Source organism: Camelus bactrianus, chromosome 22 (assembly GCF_048773025.1).
Source record: "Camelus bactrianus isolate YW-2024 breed Bactrian camel chromosome 22, ASM4877302v1, whole genome shotgun sequence".
Classification (NCBI taxonomy): Eukaryota; Metazoa; Chordata; class Mammalia; order Artiodactyla; family Camelidae; genus Camelus; species Camelus bactrianus.
The window spans coordinates 7,669,583-7,693,739 of NC_133560.1; the positions used below are offsets into that span (position 1 = coordinate 7,669,583).

Genomic DNA, 24,157 nt, shown 5'->3' on the forward strand with positions numbered 1-24,157 from the left:
TCTGGCTCATGGGAGAAATTCTTTATTTAGGTGCTTCAGTGACCAAGAGAGAGCATGAGTGCACACACACATATCCACACACAATACGTAAAGGCATTCACAGGCCAAGGGATAGGGAGCGTGGGGAGGAGGCCACGAGAGCAGCTGGGGACTCCTTTGCCCCACTGAAGAGGAACCTCAGATGGTGAACCTCCCTGGAATTCCTGTTTGAAAGCTCCGAGGTAAAGTCCACTCCCAGGGACATCCCAGGCCGTACAACATAGCCGTGTTAGAGAAATCTAGGTGTGGGGCCAGGGAAACGTCTGTTTCCTCACTCACCGCAGAAACTTACACTAGCTCTCTTCTTCTCCTGGGGACCCATCCTGCTCCTTGGTACCCAGCATCTCCTGGTGGATGATGGGGGAGGACTAGCACCATAGCAACCTGGGCAGGTGGTCTGCTGCACAAGGGGAAGGAGAGGGCCAGTAGGGCCGAAGGGCAGCAATTAGCCTCTAAGCTGCTGGCAGGAGGCAGGTTGCCTTTGAGGGCGCAGAACCATCAAGGATATTTGCAGGCAGAGACTTCCCCATGTGACCCTGGGTCAGAGCACCTCTGATGGAGGAGGGGAAAGGCCCCTGCTGGAGCTTTCGATGATCCCACTGGGTACTGAGGCCTCCGTCAGCTCTAGCATGTCCCCAGTTGCTGCAGATCCTTAGCACCATTCAGGAACTGTGGAGGACGAGGGCGAGGGGGACAGCAATGCTCGGCCAGGACCGTGTGACTGCTCCAGGAAGAGACTTCACGGTGGGCAGAAATCTGTGTAACTGGCCAGCATCTGATCCCAGGCTCAGCAAAAGGAATCTTTTTTGGGGGAGGGGGAGTGTCACATTAACTCTAAGCTTCCGTGTGGCAGCCACTTCCATCTGCCCTCTCCTGCCCAGGCCAAGGTCTGGCGTGGAAGCTCCAGGTTTCACTGGAGACGCCTAGAGCCCAGGGAGAGCTCAGCTCTTTAGCTGCAGAGACTGGTCCAAAACTGACTTGCAGAGGAAAAGATAGGCCTGGGGCCTCATGACATATGGCCCAGAAGGGCTGGGGACGGGGAAAGGCCAAACTCCAAACTACAACCCACGTCCTGTCAAGATCCCTTCTTCCCTTATCCTGACCTACAGGGCCCATTCCAAAGGGGAGGGGCAGGGGCGGATTTGCCTGGACCAGTCAGAGGCTGTCTGTGGTCCACTCCTGCCTCAGGCCTACATATTCTCCAGGTGTAAGAAAGGAGGAAGAAGGAGCCAAGGGCTGACCATAGTTACAGGAAGCTGGCTCATGGCTGGCTCAACCTGGGGTGTTGTACAGAAACACCTCTAGCCTTCCAAGGTGGCTGAGTCTTTCTGAATGGGCTGCCTTTGCACGGGAATCTGGCCCAGAGGTGATGCCATTGTTTTTGGTGACCTGTAATTTGAGAAGGAATAAAGGCACAGGGTTAGCTGGTGGCGGTAGTGATGCTCCTCCCCGTAGCTTATTCTGATGGTAGTACAGCTCTTCCAGGCCCTCAGAGCAGTAAGCAGGGCAGCTCTCCTTCACCGAGGGCCGCCGCGTGCGGGGCACAGGGCTGGGTGTTTGCTTCCAGTATTCCATCTCATCCTCATGTCAGTTCTGCAAGGGTGGGGCTAGCACCCCCATTTTACATATGAGGAAACTAAAGTTCAGAAAGTATAAGTGACCTGCCCACAGTAGGACTGCAGTCCGTATCTTTCCTCTATACCAAACCATCTACTCTGCCTGCAGGGCCCTGCATGACCTGGATGACAGAGAATGACCATTCTCGCCCTCACATGGAATGTTAAGTGGCTCTCCCCTCCCTGTCTCACCCGGCACCACCTGATATTGTCCTATTTGTTTATGGATTTGTTTAGGCTCTGCTTCTACCACCAGAGGGGGATCCAGAGGATCAGGGAACAGCACTGGTCTTGGTTCCTATGGTAGCCCCACGTTCAAAGCAGGGCTTGGGTCATAAAAGGTACTCAGTATACATTTGCTGAATGAATGAAAGCTTATCTCTAACAGCTCCCTTTATCAGTACTACAACCCCACGTACATTACCTCTAACTATCACATTGTCCCATTAAGGAGCACCACTTGGAAGCGGCAGAGCAAAACGAACGGGCTTTGCAGTCAAAGAGGTTTGAATCCCAGGTTTAACTCCCAGCAACCACGTAATCTGGGGCAGGTCACTCAATCTACTTGACATTAGATTTCCTTGGGTTGTAAAGGGGAAGAGGTCCTAATTCAGAGCCACTGTTGCAAATTCCATGAGACTGAATTAGGTGTTCAACAAATTGTACTATAATCTTACAGAAAGGAACTGGAAGCTCAACGAGCTTTACTGACTCACCTAAGGTCACACAGCTGGAAAGTGTAGAAAGAAAACAGTAAACACCACCAGCATTTTCAAGTCAGAGAGCCCCAGGGCAGGGCTCTGGCTGGCCCCAAGGTGGCTGCCAAGTTGCCACCAGTCATGCTACAAGGGAGGTCTGCTGGAGCAGGAGCGGGACCAGGCTGGGCCGCCAGGGCTTGTCTCAAGTCCACATCTAAGAGGAGCCTCCAGAGTTCTCCCAATTAAACACATGTCAACCAATAAAGTGGAAGATCTGCCGCAGGGTGGGAGGAGATGTCAGGCAGAGCAGAGAGGACCAAGGAAGTTCTGACCTCAACACTCTGTATTTCTACCACCTTTCATTCATTCGGCTCTGTAAGCAACGCAGAACCAATCACCAAAGTCAAAGCAATCATTTCAGCAGACTTGCTGGCCTGAAACTGTTTCCTCACCTGTAAAATGGGGATAATCAATCTCAGAAGGTTATGCTGTGGCACACTGTCCACACCACACAGTTCCCTTCAGAGAGGAAGGGACAGAACCGAAAGCGCCCTCACCTGTTCATATCACATGGTGCCACAACCTCGTCAGCAGGACGCCCTGGAGGAGCACGCTGAGTCAGACGAGCCTCAGTGTGAACTATGGCTCTGCCTCATAATACCACTTTGTTTTTTATTTTATTCTATTTCTCACAATACCACTTTGAATGGTGGTTGCCTATATCTTTAATATTAGAATAACAATCCCTTATTCCCAGGATTGTTATGAGGATCACCTGAGAGAATCTGCTTAGTATACGGCCTGCAACAGACCAGGAGTTCAAAGAATGTCAGTCATTTTCAAGATTATCATGAACAGATGACTCTGTTCATCTCTTCCTTTCAAAGCACTTATCACAATTTGTAATTACTGGTTGTTTACGTACTTATTGTTTGTCTCCTCCCATCAGAATGTAACATTATGAGAGTAGGGACTGGGTCTGTCTTGGCCAGAGGGTGTTCAGTAAGTATTTGATCAATGAAACAATCTGGTCATATTCGGTAATAATCTGTAGAGGGAGCTCTTGCCACAGAATTGCTGGCAGTGAAGACTAGGGTACTCAGTCCACTGGGGGTAAAGTTTCTCTAGTTAAGACTGCTAACAGCCAGAAAATCTAAGTACTCTTAGGAGACCACCAAGGAAATCGTTTATGTTCCTCTACTAAAACCTTCAGACTAGCAGGTCTAAAGGCTGGGGAGATGGTGATGGGAGAAGAACTTAGAGGAGACACTGCTTTCTGCTAAGTGATTGAGCTGTTGACGGAGAAGACTGCCAGGATTCCATTTCAGCCAGGGAGTATGGGGCTTTGTTCTAAACCAGAAGCCCTGGCTCCTGCTGCAGACCCTTGAATTTCGAAGTACGATTACTCACTGGTTCTTGTGTTTGAAGCCGCTGACGTGCGCCTGGTACTGCTCTATGGAGTTCAGCACTATCTTACACGTCTTGCAGGGATAGCCCTTCCCGGCTGCAACACACATCAAAGGCAAGATGCTTAGTCTTCCAGTAAGAAGGGGGCTGGGGGCTGCTGCTTTTGACAGCATGCGCAAATGCCCTTCTAAGGATGGATGGGTGGGATGCGGTCAGGTGAGTGGCCCTGGCAAGAACCCCTGAAGCCTCAATGCTCAGGGGGCACATGGGTGCCTGTGTGTTCCTTGGGGCTGGGAACCTCCTCGTTCCCCTCTGAACCCTCATTCCCAGCACTGAGCCTGGCCCAGAATAGCTGTCTGTTCAGTATATAAAACACTGACAGAACAAAGAGGTGACATCTAATGCAACTGTCTTTCCCGCTTGACTGTGCTAAGTGGCCTCATCAAGGATGCCCTTTGCTGAGATCTCTGGGAAGGTGGCACACTCCTCGGGCTTGCAATAACAGTAATTAATGAGAAGGCCTGCTATGAAACTTAATCTAAACCATGAGGTTCACAGAGACCCTGTCTCACTACCAGGGATGCTCCAGTGACAAAGTGGCCTCTCTTCCCACAGTCTGGCAGAGAGAGCATGGGGCAGGAGTCAAGATAAGGGGCTGGACTCCTGACTCTGCCTTCAAGTGACCCTGGCTAAATCCCTTTCCTTTTCTGATCCTCAGCTTTTCCCATCTATGAACCGATTATACCACAACCATAATACCTACAATAAAAAGTAGCTATTTACCAAGTGCCTGGTATAGGCCGTGAACTACATAAAATTTTGACTGGCCCTCATAATGATCCTGTGGAAGCCAGTATCATTATTCTCTTATAGATGAGGAAAATCAGGCACGGCCACACGCCCAAGAACGCAGAGGAAGTGGCAATCTCAGGCTGCCCTGCCTCCGAAGGCTGCAGTTGCTCAGCAGGCCGGCTGCTAGCTGTGCAAGACGCACTGCACCAGGACTTTAGGAGTCCCTTTGACACCTTTTGAATTATCTGTCATCCTAAAGTCTCACAGCTCTGGAGTGAGTTCATCGAGGTTCAAATCCCAGCTCTATCATTTCTTACCTGTAGGACCACAGGCCAGTTATTTAAGCTCTCTGGGATCTGGTGTCCTCATTTATAAAGGTGGGGCTTCTCTAAGACTAAGGTTCCTTACCTATAAAGTGAGGTTACTATTAGTATTAACCTCAAAGGTTATTGTAATGATTCAAATAAAAGCCAACTGGCACGTAGTAAGTGTTCAACAAATGCGAGCTTTTATATTATTATTTCACTCCTATGGGTTCCATGAGCCAAGCTGGCAAAGAGATGGAGAGTGTCTTCTAACCAGTCTCTCACAGCAGCTGCAGCTACTGGGAACACCCACAAGCTCCCCTAGTCCAGTAAGCTGTCCAGTGTTCCCTGCTACGTTTGTTTCTCTTGTATCTTCAGGTACTTCCTGGAAGACACATCCCTTTAAAGCATTTAAGGGCAAAATTACTGCAATCAGAGTTCAGGCCTTTTTGACACACTGAAGGCCAGAATTCATGGTTCAACACGAACAGGGAAAACACGCACAATGGACTAGCCGAACCACTCTCCCCGCAAGGATGTGGAGTGGGACCTGGGGCTGGTGTGCGGGTGACAACCACCAATGGTGAAGAGTCACTGATGCCCAGATTACAACAGCCCACTCTTGTTACCTATTAAGCACCAGCCACCATGACAAAATTTTGGCTATTTATGCCCTTTGATTCTTACAACAGTGCTGCAAGATAGGTCATTATCTCTATTTTTCAGAGCAGGAAACAGGCTCAGGGAGGTTAAGTGGTTGAGCTTGGATTTGCGCTCTGGTCTGTGAGGTCCCTGTTCTTCCCTGGGCACCACAGGTCTCTGGACTCTCGCACGCGAGGTACATCTCAGCACACGAAGTGCTAACCTGGAAGCTAGATTCAAATGGTCATCTGGGGCAAGTGAGGAATTCACTGGTGCTTCGAAAAAAGCACGTTTGTCCAGTACCCACACTCATACACTTTCATCTGCTTTTCATTTTATATGTCTGATGTTCTGGTTTACCCCTGTGATTTTATGAAGTGTAAATTACTAGAGCTGATTTTTAAACATCTGGTTTATTTAGAAAAGCACCTGTAGCTCCCCCCTTTTACTGCCAAGACTTCTGAAAGACCTGTCTACAATTGCTTCTCCATTTCCTTGTCTCTCAATTACTTTGCAACCTATCCCGCTATACAACACACACACACGCTCTCTCCCACTCTTTCTCTCTCTCCAAGGCCAATGCTGGCTTCCCGGTAACTAAATGTAATGGACAAAACGGACGCTTATGAGACCTCACTATACGTGACCTCTCAACAGCATCTGGCAGAACTGGTGACCCCTCCCTTCTTCTCAGTCTCTGCGCCCTTAGCTTTCCGCATGCCCTCGGTCTTGCTTTTTCTCCTCTGGGGGCTCCTTCTCAGTTTCTTCTGCTGTCTCTAATCTGACCTCACCATTTAGTACTGACATTCCAAGGGCTAAATCTTGATGAGTGGTCCCCTTCACCACGCTATCCCGGGGGTACATCCCAGGGAGCCTCAGCTGCTGGGAGAGGAAGGATCCTGAGGACAGTATAAAATCTGGCAGAGGCTGCTGAGGCCTTCAGACAAGAAATGTGCATGACAGGGAATTTAAATCAGATGTTGCAAACTGGTGGCCTTTGTCCCAAATCTGGCTTGCCGATAGGTTTGACTCACAGAGGGTTTAAACGTTTAAATATTTAGTTGCACAATCAGAATTCTTATTCAAATCTGGAGGAGGAGCAGCGTGACCGTGGCGGCCAGGGGAGCGGGGTGGGAGCGGGGTGGGAGCGGGGCCCCCTTACCCGATGAGTCGGCAACAGCGGGGTCTGCCAGCCGCCCGTAGTGCGCCATAAGTTTGAGCTTGGTCTCCTGTTTCCTGTGTTTCTTGCCCACATAATGTTGTTGAGCCATGACGGGGTCATTGAAAGTCGCGTGGCACAGGCTGCAGAACTTGTCTGGATCTATCGCCTCTCTATTCTGGTGCAAGGCTAAGGTGGAGGCCACAAGGAAAGGGTTTGTAAGGCGTTTCGACAGAGCTGCGGTGAGAGAGTTCAAACAGACACGATGAAAAAACCCAGAAGGTGCCAGGCTTTCGAGTACGCTGAACGCAAAGAAAGGCTGGGTCACTAGCTAGCCACACTTGCAGGCGTGGCGCTGCCTGTGTGAATCACAGCCGTCTCTAATTGGGAAAACTGAGAGGATGTGGGGGAGCCCGAAGACCAGCTACTCTGTGTGGCAGCTTTAACTACTTTAGGCTCGTGGGTCCTGATCTTCTCCTGTTCTGAGGAGGCTCTGCTCTTCTGCCATCAAGTTGCCAAATGACAACAGATTAGAGATGCACATGCTTGCAGTCTTCCCATCCCTCAGAATCCCCCAGAACTTCACAGCAAATAGGACAAGAAGTTTGGGTGTCTATTCCCATCCTCAACGTATCCCCGTTCCAGATCTGGAAGCCAATGCACAGATACAGAACCTGAGGGCCTGGAGGGTCATCTAGGAAAGGCACCATACTAGGGGGGGCCTTTTAGGCTACACTGCCTTTTAGGCCAAGTGGGGGAGAGGAGGATGACACTGACATTTAGTTATGAGCTTTGTATATATATTTTCTCTTTTGGTCCTCAGAACTCTGCCATGAGGTAGGTAGGTATCGTTTTGCCACAATACAGATAAAAACTGAGGCTCTGATGGGTGAAATGACTTACCCAAGATCACCTGGCTAATGAGTGAATCCAGGTCTGTGTGATCCTAAATACCAAGCCCTCTTTGCTATGCCAGGCTGCCAGGGTGTGGCAGGGAGACCTGAAGGATACAGCTCATGCTTCAGAAAGCATCCCTGGCTCTGGCCCGTGAATTCAGTTAATCAGAGCCGGGTATGGGCACATGTGTAAGCCTCCTGTGGGCCAGCAAACGTCCTGATGCTGACCGCAGGCTGCACTGTGGCCTTGTAAAGTGGACGCCATGACTCACTAATGAGTCCACACAGCTGGAATGTTTGTCAACCTAGAAACCACTACTTTAGACATGCGGCCTAAACCCCCCATTGGTGGAGGAGGGGCAGGGCTCGGCAGCTCTCACAGACAGATGCCCTTTCGCCCCTTTGCCACTTCAGCGGGGGAAGTTTTGAGGGTTTTCAGCAAGCCAGAAGAAACCTGCCGGCTTTTCCCACAGTGGCTTTCCAGTTTAGGGAATCTCAATTTCCCTGGCCACGGATTTCTCCCTGGGCATTGTTTCAGAAAGTAATAAATTGAAAAGTAATGTACATGTTGTAGAATATTTAATAATATGAGAAAATATTCAGTATTTGGTACTGAGTGAAAAAAAACAAACGGGTGATGTACAGAAAAAAGGCCAAAACTATTGACTAGAAGGGTGCTTTTGTATTTTCCAAATTTTCTACAATGAATGTAGATTTCTGATATTAGAAAAGAGATAATAATGGTCATTAAAACATAAAGGTCATTCTTTAAAAGAAAAGAAGCATCAGAGATGAATGGTTAAGTAAAATTGGAGGAACCACTTAATGGACATTTAATAAAAAGGAGAGCTATGGAGTCTTCTCTCAGGAAACAATCTGAAACATGGAAAGAGTATTCTACAGGGATGCTTGCTGTAGTGTTACTTATAAATATAAAAAAGGGGAGGGGGGCAAATGTAAATGTTCACCATTCAGAGGAACTGTTAAATAAATGTGGTGTGATGGGATATTACAGTCATTAAAAATGCTTATGAAAAAGTTTTTAATAATGTGAAGAAATATAAATGTTATATTAAATGAAAGGAGTATAAAAAATTATATGACCATATCATTATTAAAAGATACATGTGCAATCTATATGTGTACTTGTATTTCTAAAAAATTGTACTGGTATTTTGAAATGTTACCAACATAGTAATAGTGTTTCTCTCTTGGTGGTAGGATTTGGGTGATATTTCACTTTCCTCTGTACTTTTTGCATTGTTTGAATGGATCAAACAATAATGAGCATGCACTGTTTTTATAAAAACAATAAGGTTAAAGTATTCTATGCTCATATACGTAATCTAGGTATACATAAAACAAACATACACACAGATATACACACGTACATATAACAAAAGATTACAGGAGGAAGAGTACTCCAAATGCTAACAGTGGTTATCTTTGAATGATAAAATTATGGGTAATTTTCTTTCCATTTATCTATATTTTCCATATTTTCTACAACATGCTTGTATTACTTTTACATTAGAAAAATGTTTAATCTCAGAAATACAGTTATAAACTTATATAATAACATGGAAATGTGCCTAAACTACTAACTTAAAAGTAAAAGCAGGATATGAATATTACATGCACTATAATTACAACTATCAAAAAACATATCCTTTATGTGGCAAGGGGTGAAAGTAAAGATGAAAAATAAACTTTTGAATGTGGAATCATCGGTCCAGGCATATTCCAGGGGATTTTCCCATTTATGGAAAGATAAGTGACTTTGTAAAGTTCTGTTCTTAAGCTAGTTTCCCTTGGCCTAGCGTTTAATCTTTTGAGTACTATAAATGGTACGAACAGTGACTTTAAACAAAAACAATTAGAGCTAGTATAACTTAGTGATGAACAAGCCATAAGCAAGGCCAGTGACGTGCTCTAGGCGGTGGATGCCTGATCAGCCACTGCGCTTCATGTGGGGTTCCATCCCTGGCTGTCGTGACGACGGTGACACTACTAACAACAGGAACTGTCATTTACTGAGCGTCTGTTATGTCCTAGGCTCTTTATACGCATTATTTTATCCTCACAACCTATGAAGTAGGCAGTATTAGCGACATTTTACAGGTGAGAAAACTCAGGCATGAAGAAGTTAAGTCATACAGATGGTAAATAGCAGGGCCAGAATTTAAACTTTGGCATCTGTGGCTTCAAAGTCCGTATTCTGTTGTTTTATAGCAGGAATGCTAGATTTGGGTGTGGTAAGAGGGTGTAATTTTGAGTGGCTTTTTACCCTATTTTCAAAGCTTTCCAAAACATCCTTGTCTTGTTTTTATAACACAACAATACAAAAAAGGACAAGTACTATGGATAGTATAGTCTTTTTGGTTCAAAATAGAGAAGCAAAAATTACCACGAAGAAAATGAAATAAAGATCAAAGAATTTTCAGTCTTGGCTAACTGTAGTTAGCAGAGGTCAAAAATCCAGAGAGTCAGGAGTTAATGAGACGAAAGTGAAGGCTGAGCCCAGTGGTGACAAGATAAAGGGGGCTATTTCAGAAGTCACTGCACTGGGAGTGAATTGGTGACAGCTGCAGACACAGCTCGCTGGGCAGCAGTGGCAGCACTGAAGCCCTCAGCTTTGAAAGGCAAGTCCCTGTCTTGAGAACAGGCAGCTCTGAGGATTAAAGGGAGCAGGGCATAACCTAAAGCACACGAAAAAGACAAGGACTTAGCTTTTAACTTGGAATACTGATATGGGCAGGTGGATGCCAGGAGGGAAAAACTAAGTGAGAGAGGTAGCAGGTAGCAAGCTCTCACGGTGTGAGTCCTGGAGGACTTTGGCGCTCCTGACTCATAATTATTTGTCAGGACAAAAGTCCAGGGCTAAGACGCTTTTATAGAGAAAAACTGATGTAACCAAAGAAAGGGCAGCTAAATGACTACCACTCTGAGGCTGCATTTTTGTGAAACTGGGTTTACTTTTGATATTTTTAAGGGCTCTCAAAAGCAGTTCAACCTCTCCAAGTCTGTGGCCTCAGTGAGCATTTCTGGGAGCACCTGGCATTGGTGCCTTGAGGCCGGGAGGGGTCCCGATATAGCACCACTCAGGAAAACCAGTACCTTCCACCTTAGTGGATTGCTGCTTCAGCTTTAAGTTCTTTGCGTGGGTCTTCCCCAGGTAGTGCGACTGGGCCACGACAGGGGAGGAAAAGGTCATGTTACAGATGGGGCAGCACTGGTTCTTGTCTTTGCTTCTGCTGCTCTTCTGGTTAGGAGAAAGAACACAGGTCTGATCACGCCACTGCCCGGCCGGAAAATCTTCAATGGTTCCCCACGGCCCAAAGGAGAATGGGCACTAAAGGCCCCCTTCACACGCTAACCCCAACCTACCTTTCCGGATTCTTCTCCAGCTACTTCAGCCAACACTCTACTCACCATTCCCCATTTTGTTCTCTGTTGCTTCCTTGTTTTACGTGGGCCGTTCCTGCTGCCTAGAACGATTTCCTTTCCTTCCTGCCTGGCGTATGTCTGCTTAGCCTTCAAGGCTCATTTTAAATATCTCTTCTGAGAGAACTCTATCCAAGAAAACTACTCCGTGAACAATCATCAAGCCGCTTTGTGTGATTATTCCAGGAAGATTCAATCTTGCTCCTCCTCTGTATTCCTGGAGTGCATTAAATAGACCTCTGTCTTACCCCTTGTCACCCTAAACTGACAGTGGCATTGAACTCAAGTGCAATGCTTGGGTGCGGACTGCTGGACTCACCTGTTTCCTATCCTTAGCGCCCTGCTGGTGTCGGGCACACAGCAGGTGCTCAGTGTGTGCTGAACAAGCAGGTCACTGGGTTTTATTTGATGATTATGATTAGGCTAGAAAACAATGTATTTCAAGCCTGTATTAAGGGCTCCCAGCCTCTCTCTCAGGTCTGACCTCTGAATAACGTATTCATTCTAAGATAGCATTTTTCAGCCTTGGCACTATTGACATTTCGGGCTGGGTACCTCTTTGTTGGAGGGGGAAGGGCCCATGCTCTCATCTGAACTACTGGGCTACCCCAAGAGTTAAGGAACAGAGATATAGTGGGGAAGTGACTTGCCCAGGGTCACAGAGTTGACCCTGTCTCTCTGAATTCCACATCATAAGAAAAGCAACTAGGGGATGAGCCTAGTGAATGTCAAAAAGGGATGAGCAAGGGCCTTCCAGACCTGGTGTCACTGTAATAGGGAGGCACAGTTTGTAGAGGCAACTTTTACTCACTGAGCATCCACTAAAAATTGGCATTTTACCTCACAATACCCTTAAGACGTAGAAACTACTATGTCCATTTTAGTGAAGTACAGAGAGGTTAAGTGACTTGTCCAAAGGCACCAAGCCAGTAAGTTGCACAGCTAGCACTGTGACCCAGTCTGCTGGCTTTTCATCCCATGTCTGCACAGCCTGCCGTGGAACAAAAATAATGGTACACTTGAGGGACTGGGGTTGTTTTGGCCTAATTCTCACAGCACTTCTAAAGCAAAAAGCAAATGCATTTACATCTTGATCAGAGCAGATATTTGGAAAAAAGTTCCTTCCACTTGTTTATTTCAACGTCAAGTGCTTCAGCTCTTTCGCCTGGGTCTCAAGAAAGCAAGCAGCCTGACTTTTCCTCCACTTTCTCTTCTGGAGTAGGGAATGGACAGCTGTCCCACTCTATCAAACCACTGGGTGTAACGCAGAACAACGGCTCCATTCACTGAGCCCCTCCTATGTGCCAGGTCCTGTGTTGAGTGCTTTTTATAAACATTCCCTAATTTCAGTTTGGAAAAATCCTAAAAGGTAGTTGATACTAGCATCCTCATTTTATAGAGGAAGAAATCAAGGCTCGGAGAAGTCAGAAGACTTGCCCAAGTCACACGATGCGGCTGGGATTTGAAGCCACGTCAGTCTGACTCAAAGCCCACGCTCTTTCCACCACACCAACCTGCCTGCTGGCTTCATCAGGAAGTGAGCGGTCTCAACATGGCAGCTGGATTACCTGATCTGAGTCTAGCTTCTTCGTTTCCCCCTTTAATGTCTCCATTCCATGGATTGCTAGGTATCTCTTCACTTTGTTGGCATGTTTTTTGCTCTGTAAGAACCCAGGAAAAAGATCAAAGATAGCCAAATGCCATTTCACAGTTCAGGCACTCAAAAACACTAGATTTTCATCTGATTCATCCTCACGAAAACATCAGAGGAGGACAGGGTCAGGGGAGAAACCTAGTTTACTTTGTTCCTACTCTGTACAAGGCACTTACATCTAATTTCACAACAATTTATGAAAAAAATTATCATCATCTCTATCTTATAGAAAAGGAAACTGAGGCTGAATACAGTGAGGTTTCCTGCCCAAGATGAGTAGCAGAGTTGTGATTCGAACACAGGTCTATTTAAAACCAAAGCATATACTTTCTGTTACACCAAACAGCAAGGGAACGTGTAAGTATCATGATCCTGATTTGGGTGGGAGAGATGAGACTCTGAAAAATTAAGTCAATCTTCAAGTCACAGCCAACATGCATGGAGGCAACATCTGGATGGCTAGGAAGTAACTTCATTTCACCATGCAAGCCAGGGAGAAGTGTGGGCTTGGCACTGGGTCTGGAAAATGAAGCCATTCTAAAGGTAGGAGGGCATACCTGGTAGTGGGCCAGCTTCTGGGACTCAGAAATGAGCAAGGCGCAGCAAACCTTACACTGCGTGTTGGTGAAGAGACACTGGTTCTTCTGGATCATGTGTTCCACTACAGAGAGGAAAACAAAAAATCTCTGAGTTAGAAACCTTCCTCAGCAGCACTGTCTTTGAACCCTGCCTCAAATGCAGGCACCGAGTAAGGGAATGCCATGCTGTTCGATCAGTGAACCTCAGTCACCCCTCCCCTGATGCTTTTCATGACTCGTGCTGGAGTCCAATGCCACCTAACCTATTACTTACTTTATAATTTTATGTAAGCCAACTTTCTTTACTAAGTGAATTCTTTTAAAAAGGAATCTTTAAATTATAAAAAGTAAATGCCAATAAAAATAAATACAATTAAAATGAAACAACTGTAGCCTGATACTGGTGTGAGAAGCTTGCAGCTCTCCCTAAAAAGAACAAGAGAGTGGCTGCTTAGCATGCGTGAGGTCCTGGGTTCAATCCCCAGTACCTCCTCTAAAAATAAGTAAACAAGTAAACCTAAATACCCACCCCCCAAAAAAAATTAAAAACAAACAAACAAACAAAAAACCGAGAGGGGCAACTGTGAGGAGAGGTGTTAAGACATGGCAGCAGCCAACCGATGTCTCCCCAGACAGAATCAGAAGGATTGAAAGCACCGAAAAGGGAGTAATTTTCTCACTGCTCTTGATCTGATTTCAAAACATCTAAAATTATCTAACATGCCACAGAAGCTCCACACTGCAGGAAACCATGGCATTGTCCTGGGCTTAATCGTTGGGCCTAGAAAACAAAGCCTTGTTTTTTGAGGAGGGAGTGAAATCTCGCTCAAGGCGTGAGTTCTATCACGACATCGGTCATCTACGCAGGGGCAGAGCCCAGAGGACCGGAAGCGGACAGCAGGCTCGTGTTTTTTATCTTCTACTCTGGACCAAAAAGTGGTCAAGACTCCCTGGAGGAAGGTTCTCGGTGGGAACTTTTAAGGTGCCTCTCCCTACACCACAAGATCTAAAGCTCGTTCATGCCAGCCCTTTTGGGAAGAAGGGCTGTTGTCTGGCTGTATTTCTGCCCTTTAGGGTCTCTTGTTTATTTTCCCATTTTTCTCCTACAGTGTTTGGTAAATTTTTGTGACAGACTTTGGCTGCCCCAGCCGTGCTCAGAGAAACCAAGGGAAGTGAGTCTGTGAACACATGTGGGCCAGAGCTTTTTAAAGGGAAGGTAAGAGGCTCCTCAGAATGCAAAGCCCACGAGGGGAAAGTGTTACCCAGGAGTCAGATTCCAGCCTTCCTCTCTTTGCCTAGAGATGCTAGAATTTTGTTTTATTGGGTTCCCTTTGAAGGATATTCAGAATCTGACTCCCAAAGTCTAAACAGGGCAAGGATCATGTCATTTTTGACCTTGTGTCTCCAGCATCTAATAAAATGCCTGACCCACAGGAGGGGCTTGGTAAATACCTGCTGAATGAATGAAATGTACTTCTTTGGCCTCAAAAAATACACTCACACAGTTCACAAACATGGATTCAGAATGCCTTCTAGGTGCCACTCTGGGCTTAGTGCTGGGGCCATGTCAACAAATAAGACAGAGTACAAAGTAAATAAATGAGCAAGATAGTGACAGAGGGTGAGGAAAGCTATGAAAACTAAGCAAGTGGAGACAGCAATGGGGGCAGGATAGACAGTGAAGACCATGCTAGGGAGGTGTCAGCCACCAGGTCTGGGAGAAACACTGCTCCAGTGCTGACAGCGTCTCCAGCCTGAGATGGCGTCAAGTCTCTGAGGCAGGGACGAGTTTGGCATAAGCAAGGAATGAGGGGGAGGACAGCTGGGAACAGAGTATGATGAAGAGAGAAGAGTGGCAGAAAATAAAGTTGGAGAGACAGCTTGAGGCCTACCAGATCGTGCTGAACGACTGTAAGGTCTCCTAAGCCATGGCATGAACTGTGTATTTTCTTCTCAGCACAATGAGAGGTGGCCAGATATGGCTTATATGTTTTGAAAAAATTAGCCTGGTGGTTGTGTCAGCAGACTATGGGAACAGGAATGGAAGCAGAGAGAGCAGGGAGGAGGTGGCTGCAGTCCTCCAGGCAACAGATGATGGAAATCTGGATTAGGCAGGTTGGCAATGGAGATGAGAAAAGTGGATGACAGGACAGATAGTCATGGAGCCTGGCTTGTTAATATTCATGGGAATGATGGGGCCTGAAGTAGCAAGGCCAGGTGGCTCCACTTAGCTGTCAGATGCAATTATCACAGGGTTGGCAAGGTCAAAGGGGCAGTCAAGGGGCTTCAACTGCAGGAAGTTGTGGAGAGAGTCGATAGACCATAGCATCCCAAGGTGTCCCTAAGAAATGTCTATAAAACTCCTAACCTCCTCAGGACCATCTGCAAACATAGCTTCTGAAAGTCACGTGCACCTTGCCAGACTCTAGGTCTACAGGTTCTGATCATTGCCAACATGGCCTAAGATAACTCTTCACCTGAATTTTCCTTTAAATGGAGTCCAAATTATTCCTTGATAATAGTTTTCAGTCTAATTTCAGCCTTCAAATGTGAGTCAGAGATGTTCTTATGAACAATCACAAGATCCCACACTGTGCCTTACAATAGGAAGTATTTTCTGTAGGAGATGCCAGGGAGATGCAGTCTTCAAGAGTTGTCAGAGAAGCTTGAGAAAGAAAATTGTTTAAAACCTGAAAAAGTTTATATGAGGTAAACTTTTTGTGCGTGTGTGTGACATCATGTATAATCTCTTCTGGGGAGCACATAGACATTTCTGATAAAATATGTTTACAACATTTTGATAGTGATTGGTAAGATTAAGAGCCCTTCATGGGAAGGCAGACTTAATCACTCAGCTGATCACCAGAATTATGATAAGTAAAATCATTTTTAATCAGACAGTTCTGTTTTATATGTACTCTAAAGGTATTATTTTCCTAATTTGCCTTCTTTATTAAGAGATATCTAATAGGAAAAAAAATCTGAACTTCTTTGAATACCTCTCTCTTGCTGGCAGTTTTGAAACTAAATTTCCACATGTGATCACAGTTTAGCAGAGAAATAACTTTAACAAAAGGAGATATCAGAAGCTCAAATTATCATTGGGACTAACTTCATGAATCATTCAGAATTTCCATTGGTTTTGAGGCTATTAAAATGAATAAATATGCCCTATTTTTCTGCCCCCCCCCCCCAAGTGGATGGATTAGGAATTATGTTCTGGAAGTTGATCTGATATCCAATTTCTTCAATTGGTTGTAGTGGGTGAAGGAGAGGAGTCAAGGACAACGCCTAGGTTTTGAACTTGAGCACTGAACAGATGAGAACTGGAAGTCAGCCTTGGAGGAGAAATGAAAGACTTTTCCTTTGGCCATATTAAACATGAGTGGTCTGTCACACATATGGACAGAGATATCAAGCAGTCAGTTGGAGATTTAGGCCTGGAGCTTGAGGGAAAGGTCAGAGCTGGAGATACAAATTGAGAATCATCAGTGTATCAATCATATTTAAAGCTGTGGACTGGAAGAGAATGCCTAATGTAGATGCAAAAGGAAAGAGTTCCTGGGACTGAGTCTTGGACCTTCCAAATTTAGAAGTCAGGCAGAGAAAGTGAAGTTGAATATAAAATGAACATAGGGTGGGACCTCCAGCTACAGCAGAGTGAGGAGACCCTCTTTCCCCACAGCAACTGTAAGACTGGAATAAACTGGCAAAAAAGACCACTTGAGTACTCTGGAAATTGACCAAAGGCACTTAAAAAGCTGGGAAGCATTTATGCTTGTAGACCTGCAGAAATTTGGCTAAGAACAGCAGGAATCTGGGACTGCTCTCGTCCCTTCCCACACTCAGTTAGCACAGAGGTTCTACCAGGAAGAGATAGGATATGAGACCCAACAGCTTCCCCGTGGAAGTGGTGGGCAACACTCCGATCTAGTTATAATGTTGGTGGAAGTGATGGTCTCAGAGGCAGGTGAGCAGGACAGGCCAGAGGATCTATTATAGCCCGAGGCTGTGGTCATGTTTGCAGCTGAAACCGTGTGGCCATGGGGACCTAAGAGGCCCCAAGTTAGCCACATGCTCCTGGCTAACTCTGAGGCTGCACACATGCACAGAGGAGATGCAAAAAGCGCCTGACAGTAAAAGCCAGGGATGATTTTTTAAAAGGCCTGAACTTTGAATGTGTTTTCCTACCGAACCACAGATCCAACAGCAGAGGACTGAACCTCACTGGCTCCAGGTATTTACTGACTCACTGGCTAACCACTAAGCAACATAGAGCCACACAGGAGACAGAAATTATAAACGTCCACCAAATTGGGAATATTTGCTCTTAAAGTCTGCAGTCACCATGTAAGCAGTTTTCTCCCAAGCTGCGAGGAAGTCCTAATTATTCCATGCATGAAATCACATGGAGAGACCCTGAGACCACATGGAAAAAGAGATGCCTGGCCAGCCTCCAGAAGTCCCATCTCACTGCTATTCCAGCTCCAGCCACCATCTGATTGCAAGTGCATAAGAAACCTCGAGTCAGAACTGTCCAGCCAACCCTTTCCTAAATTCTGGACTCACAAAATCTGAGAGGTTCACGAGGCTGGAGGAAGCGAAGGTCCACAGAGGGAAAAAGAACTTCCATGAATTATCAGAATTCCGAGAAGGTAGCCTGAATGTGCATTCCTGTTGCCCAGATATCTACATACAACTCTAATCCAACTACCAATTACCTGAGCGGACAGGTTTGATTGGGGAAATTAGGCACTTAGAAAATTATTGGAAAGGCTGAAGGTACCAGGTTGGGCCTTCCAGAAATGTCTCTAGGAAAAATGTATAACTGTTCCAATAGGTGAGCTCCAGTCTCTGAGGCCTCCATCACAGCCTTGCTGAAATAAGAAGCTTCCATTGTCCCTGAAACTGCCTCTTAACCTATGAAGCTGGAGGATGGACGCTGCAGCACTGATGTAGGAAGATCTCATAGTTCCATGACTTTTCTTGATAGCAACAATAGCCAATAGCCATAGGAATATGGTCCTCACTGCATTTCTGCCTTTCAAATCTTATAAAGCATCTGACTGGCAGGATTCAGTCCGTACCCATATTGTAGACCATCAGAAGATATCTGGGGTAGAAGCTGAGAGATCTAGAGCATGAACGACAAGGCTGATTTTCACAGGGTGAGAGAAGTAGTGACAGTAAATCTAGACGTAGATAACTAAATTAAATGTGAATAGTCTAAACAGCCCACTCAAGAGGCAAAGATTATCAGAGGATAAAAAAGCAAGAGCCATACAATGGAATTCTTTTCAGCAATAAAAAGGAATTAAGGATTAATACATGCCACAATTTGGCTGAACCTCAAAAACATGCAGAGGAAAGCCAAATGAAAAGACTACATATGATATGACTTCATTTATACAAAAGGTCCAGAAGAGGCAAATTTATAGAGACAGAACACAGATTAGCGGTTGCCTAGCGCAGGAGGTGAGAGTGGGGATTTCATGTAAAGGAGCACAAAGGAACTCACTGGAGTGATGGAGATGTTCTAAATCGCAATAGGGTTATGCGACTTCATACTTTTATTAAAAATCATTAAATTGTACAGTTACGTTGGGTGAATTTTACGGTTTGTACATTATAACTCAATAAAAGTGCTAAGAAAAAACAAAAAACCAAGGTGAGCAGAACTTCATGTTACAGGTGTCTACCCAGACCTCATATAAATTTTTGGACAGAGTGAGGAGAGTAGGGAAATAAACCGGGCTCTAAGTGACAGTGTGCATTCATAGACACATAGACAGTTAGCTTTTCAAAGCACAGGTGCTGTGTTCTCTGCTTCAGTGTCCAGGACATGCTTTCCCTGCTCCCTGAGGACAAAGGTCACTTCCTCTTTGTGCACCCCCCAATTCTTAGACATTCCTCTTTATTGCACCCACTACATTATACTGCAATTTCTTTGGTGTCCGCTTCCTGGACTAGACTACAAGCCCCTCCAGCGAAAGGACTGTTTTTTCCTTATTTCTGTAGCTCTGACGCCCAGCCAGTCCTGGGAACAGAACAGTTGTCAGTTAATGTCAGATTAATGAAAGGAAAACTGCCAGGGGTGGGAGGTGGACAAGAGGCAACTTTGTGCCAAACAAGTTTGAAAGTATAAGGATGAAAGGGACAGGAGCCCCATATTAACTTAGGAGTCAGACTAGACGAGTTTTCAAGCTGGAGAAGTATATACCAGAGTACAGGTCCATGTACCACCCCAAATTTAAACAAATTTAATCTTCCTTGGGTGCGGTCAAAAATTCCATTTTATCCAAGGGCAATCAGTTCACAAGCAACATATTAATTTTCCAAGATTAGTCTGCTCAGCAAGCAATCAAACCTTTAGAGAAATCTGATTTCCCAGCAGACTGCAGGACAGGATTAGCACAGAAGCCCAGTGTGTAGACCTCAGTTAGACGTAAGCAGCTAGCACTGCTAAGGATTGTGAAGGGGGTCACACAGCGGGGTCAGGGCAGCTCTTCCCATCCTCCTCTTTCTATCTCCACCTTACCCAGCGCCATGTCAAGTGCAGAGCAAGCTGGGAAGCTTCAGCCCAGAAGTGCCCCGTGTATCCTGTCCTCCACAACTTTGGGTCAGGCGTAGGATACAAGAAAACTGGAGCCAAAGTATGCCCTGGCCAGGTTTTCAGGCTCCTGGTCCCCATCTTAGAAAAGGGACTCAGCTGGTGGAGACAAGAGACACCAAGAAACAGGGGTAAGCCAGGGCTCAGTTACCAAATCCAGGAGGAGCCCTGGGGTAAGCAGAAAGCCTTCTAGAGCCCTCGGAAGTGTGGGGCATGAGAGAAGGGAGACAAGAGACACTAGGGGTCGGGGAACCTGGACACTAGGACGAGGGAGAGTCAGGGAGAAACGAAGGGGCTACGAGTCAGGCGGGAAAGGTTCTATGGCTCTCTGAGACGTCTTGAATGACATGCCTCGAGGACTCCAGTCCCCGAGTTTACGAAGAGCTCTGGTGGATAAGGAAGGCGAGGGAAAGGACCCCGAGGCCCGGGCGTGAGAAAGCCCTTGACCATCTGCGCGCGATTCCTGGAGTGCTGTGGCCTCAGTTTTCAGGGGCGCTGGCCAACGGAGCCCGCCCTCGGCGGGGTGCACGAGTCTGGGAGTCCCGGGGCGCGTCACGCAAGGGGGCGGGCCGAGCGCCAGGGGGTGTGACCGTGGACCCGGGGGCTGGTCCGCGTTCCCGCGCCGCGCGTTCGCCACTTCCCGCGAACCGAGCAGGCAGGAGAGGGGCTTCCCGCCTCGGAAGACCCCCGGACTCACCTTCCTCCCTCCCCACCGGCTGGGCCCCGGACACTGCTTCCCAGAGGCGGCGCGCCCTCTCGCGGTCGAAGCGCGGCCCGTCCGGTTCCCGGCCGTCCCGCTCCTCCAGGCTGCTGTAGGGCCGGGCCCCGCCGCTGTCCGCGGCCTGCACCGTGCCCAGCGCGGGATGCTCCATCTTCCCTGCAAGCCCTAGCCGGCCGATAGCCGCTCATGCACCCCGGTCTCGCGAGATGTGGGTGGGAGGGTGACTTTGCCTGGCCAGCAAATCTCGCGAGGTTTGGGCACCGCAGACTGCGTTGCGGTGTCGGCCTTGGAGCTTCTTTTTGGTCACTGCTGGGACCTCGGAGCGTGTGCCTTGGTTTCGAAAGTCGGTCGCCGGCTTGACGGCAGCCTCCTCCCTCTGGGACAGGCTCGTGCAGTCCTTGGCTCAGGGTTCTCACCTTGCTTACGGTCAGCCTTTGACGCTTCTTACTCGTTTTCGTGAAGGCCCTGTTAATGTGGGAGTATTTTCCTCATTTTACTAGTAGGGAAACTGAGGCTCAGACCCTAGAAATGGTTGACTCGAGTTCGCTGCTAGTAAGTGATAGAGGTGTGACTCCATCTCCAGGATTCGATTGCTGTTAATATTAGATACCATTTGAGTTCCAGATGCAACCCCCTAGCCCAAACCTCCCCCTAAGCAACAGTCAAAGGCGAAATTTAATCTCCCAACTCTACACCTGCTCCTCCCCCAGTCTTTCTGAAACACTGTTTCTTGTTACAGTTATTGTAGCGCTCTTACTGGTCCTTTCTCTTTTCAGGTATTCCCAAAGCAGTAGCCCCAGCGATCCTCTAATAACGACGTATCATGACACCCCGGTGCTTAAATTCTCCGAAATCTTACCATCTTGCTCTTGTAAAAGCCAAAGCCCTTGGTTTAGCCAACAGGACCTATGCATTCTGGCTTCTCTTAACCTCCCTGATCTCATCTTCTATTGTGTTAGCTTCCAGCCTCTTCATTCCTGTCCCGGTTTCCCTGGCCTCGTGAAATGCATTTCCCCTATATATCCTCATGGCTCAGTCTGTCAGTTTCTCTGGCTACCTTATCTAAAATTGTGCCCCTCCACACACACTTCATATCCTCCTTTGCTGCTTTATTTATTTATTTTCCCTAACATTTATCATTATCAGATATAGTATGTATTTTACTTTCTATCTTGTTTATTGTTTCCCCCCTAGAACGCAAGCCCCAAGAAAGCAGGGATTTTTGTCTATTTTGTTCTCAGCCAAATCCCCCCAGCACCTTGAAATAGAGCCTGAATCCTCATAGGTGCATACAAAATATTTGTTGAATGAATGAAACTTTTGATATAAAAGTTCAACCTCATTTATTCAAATGCTTATCAAGAGTTTACTATGAGGTGGATGTTGTTTTGGATATTAGAATAGGGGTGAACAAGACGGACAGGGAAGCTCTGGTGGAGTGTTTTTTATTCTAGTGAAGGAGAGGGCAATAAACAAATCAGCAGATAGTAATAAGTGCTAAGGAGAAAATAAAATGGGAATACATACTGGGTGAATGATATCGGAGGAATATTAGACAGGGTGGTCAGATAAAGCCTTTGAAGAAATGACATTTGACCTAAGGCCTGACTGATAAGAAGGGGATGGCCATGCAAAGACCTGGGGAAAAGTGTTCCAGGCAGAGGAAACAGCAGGTGCAAAGGCCCTGAGAGTGAGAGAGAGAGAGAGAGAGGGAGATTTTTCTTGCCTGAGACCACACAGGTCGTCAGTGGTATTTACTCATTTATACTACAAATACTGAGCACCAGCTGTGTCAGGCCTCATGCCAGAATCTGGAGCTTCCAGTATGATAGATGACTGATGTTTGCACAGTGCTTTACAGTTTATGTAGCACCTTTAACATACATCACAACATTTAATCCTCGGGGTGGTTCTCTTATGATAGATTCTTTCTTTCCTGACAATAGAGACTGAGAGAGGTGAAGGTTTTAGCAGGGTCACACAACTAGTTAGTGACAGAGCCCAGCCTAAAAACCGATGACTATATATTATACTTGTTTGTTTTAAAGAAGACTTCTAGTTACCCATGTTTGCATAGCATGAGTTTTTCAGGTAGAAATACCAAGAGGTAGAGGGCATTTTTTAAAAGTCCCAGAACTCAAGCATGTATATATATTTTTTAACTTTTTAAAAAATCTTTTTTTTGGGAGGAGGTTATTAGGTTTACTTATTTATTTAAATGGAGGTTCTGAGGATTGAACCTGGGACCTTGTGCGTTCTAAGCTTGCACTCTATCACTGAGCTATACCCTTTGCCTTAAGCATATGTATTTTTTTTTTTTAACAAAATGGACATATCTTGAGAATGAGGTACATAAGATGCTATACATATTATTGGAAAACAGTCCCCTGCCCCACCACTCCCAGTCCAATCAGGTGCTCAAAATAACTTCCATTTATTCTCCAATGAATGCTGTCACAATTTGTCTCCTGTGCCACTGAGGCAGAGTCCTCAGCTACAGCACTGAGTGTCTGAACAGCTCGTGTCACCAGTTTTCTGCTTTGTCTGTCTAAATGCTTCTAATATTAGTCCAGGCCTGGACTCCTTGCTGGGACCCAGCACTGCAGGTGATGCCTTGTATTTGTGGGTTTGGCTTTTATATTCCTTCCCTGTGGCCAATGAGAACCACGTCTCAACATATTCTACTGTGTATTGTTGCTATGGGAGAAGAACAATCCCAGGGCAATGGCTTTGCCAAGGGACAGGAATTGGCCACAGTTCAGCAGACATTTCAGTTGATTAACCACTGATTATGTGTGTTCTTGGGCATGCAAACCCACACTATGGAGCTTAGTAAAATACTGTTCCTGCTCTCAGGGAGATTAAACTCTGGAGCTGAAAGTAGCTGCTGTATATGTAATATCAGAGAGTGTGTGTTAACTGCTATAATGGAAGTGACAACTGTTTTGATTGTGCCCAGGACTCAATTTATAGAGGTGACGGAGTGATGGCACAGAAGTTCAATGCCATTGAAAGTTTTGTTATGCACAGTCCCCAAGAGAAAGGGTCATGCTCTGCCATGCAGGGCTGTATAGGGAAACACCAGGTTTGGTCAGGAGGCAGGTGTGAGGGAGAGCATTGCCAAGAGCCTTTATTGTGGTTTCTGCAGGAAGGAATGGGTGAAATTAGGTAAGAGGTTGGGTTGGCTAATTTGAATAATCTCAGTAGGACTCTGGGCTATAGGGGTGGTCCCTAGTTTTCTGGTACCTGACCCTGGGATGATTTAGGACGGTGGGAATATTGGCTTGGTGTATGAGAGTAGATGAAGGAGGTAGTGAGGGATGTTGGTTTGGGTTGGTTGGTTGAAGGCAAGTTGTTTGCTATCTCTAGGAATTAGCTAACCCTGAGAGGAGCAGCTCCATCCTGGTCTGCAAGGCTCCCCGATACCAAAGCATCATAAAATACAGGGGGAAAAATGAGTAATACAGCAACCAAGGCTAGTGTGGATGGGATGGGACAATGAAGCCACAGTTATGGGGATCACGATGGTTTCTGGGTTACCCCATATTGTTGCGGAAAAATGTGTTACAGCTCAGTTGTGACAGCACCCTGGATCC

The 24,157-nt window shown here is 46.3% G+C and overlaps 2 protein-coding genes across 3 annotated transcripts in view; one reads left to right on the forward strand and one right to left on the reverse strand.

Annotated features, from left to right (window-relative positions):
* ZNF346 (zinc finger protein 346) lies at window positions 1-20,775 on the reverse strand. 2 transcript variants are annotated; one of them, XM_074350241.1, is made up of 7 exons: window positions 20,538-20,775; window positions 13,210-13,313; window positions 12,567-12,659; window positions 10,672-10,816; window positions 6,662-6,847; window positions 3,764-3,857; window positions 1-1,428 (listed from the first exon to the last, which is right to left on the reverse strand). In XM_074350241.1, the coding sequence occupies exons 1-7, from the start codon at window positions 20,710-20,712 to the stop codon at window positions 1,341-1,343; spliced, it is 885 nt and encodes a 294-aa protein (XP_074206342.1). In that variant the 5' UTR covers window positions 20,713-20,775; the 3' UTR covers window positions 1-1,340. The 2 variants fall into 2 exon arrangements, with proteins under 2 accessions (XP_074206342.1, XP_074206341.1); XM_074350240.1 differs by having other exon boundaries at window positions 6,662-6,895.
* Window positions 20,776-20,832: 57 nt separating this feature from the next.
* Window positions 20,833-24,157, forward strand: part of UIMC1 (ubiquitin interaction motif containing 1) — a 95,596-nt gene continuing 92,271 nt past the window's right edge. Inside the window, exon 1 of the mRNA XM_074350237.1 lies at window positions 20,833-20,987. The gene's annotated coding sequence lies outside the window, so the exon portion shown is untranslated. The remainder of the gene's footprint in view (window positions 20,988-24,157) is intronic.

Coding starts and splice junctions, on each gene's coding strand:
- ZNF346 (XM_074350240.1), bottom strand. CDS start 20,712: ATGGAGCATCCCGCGCTGGGCACGGTGCAGGCCGCGGACAGCGGCGGG. Junction 13,314..20,537: donor GCCGGTGGGGAGGGAGGAAG/GTGAGTCCGGGG, acceptor TCCTCTCTGTAG/TGGAACACATGATCCAGAAG. Junction 3,858..6,661: donor CGCTGTTGCCGACTCATCGG/GTAAGGGGGCCC, acceptor TGTGTGTTGCAG/CCGGGAAGGGCTATCCCTGC.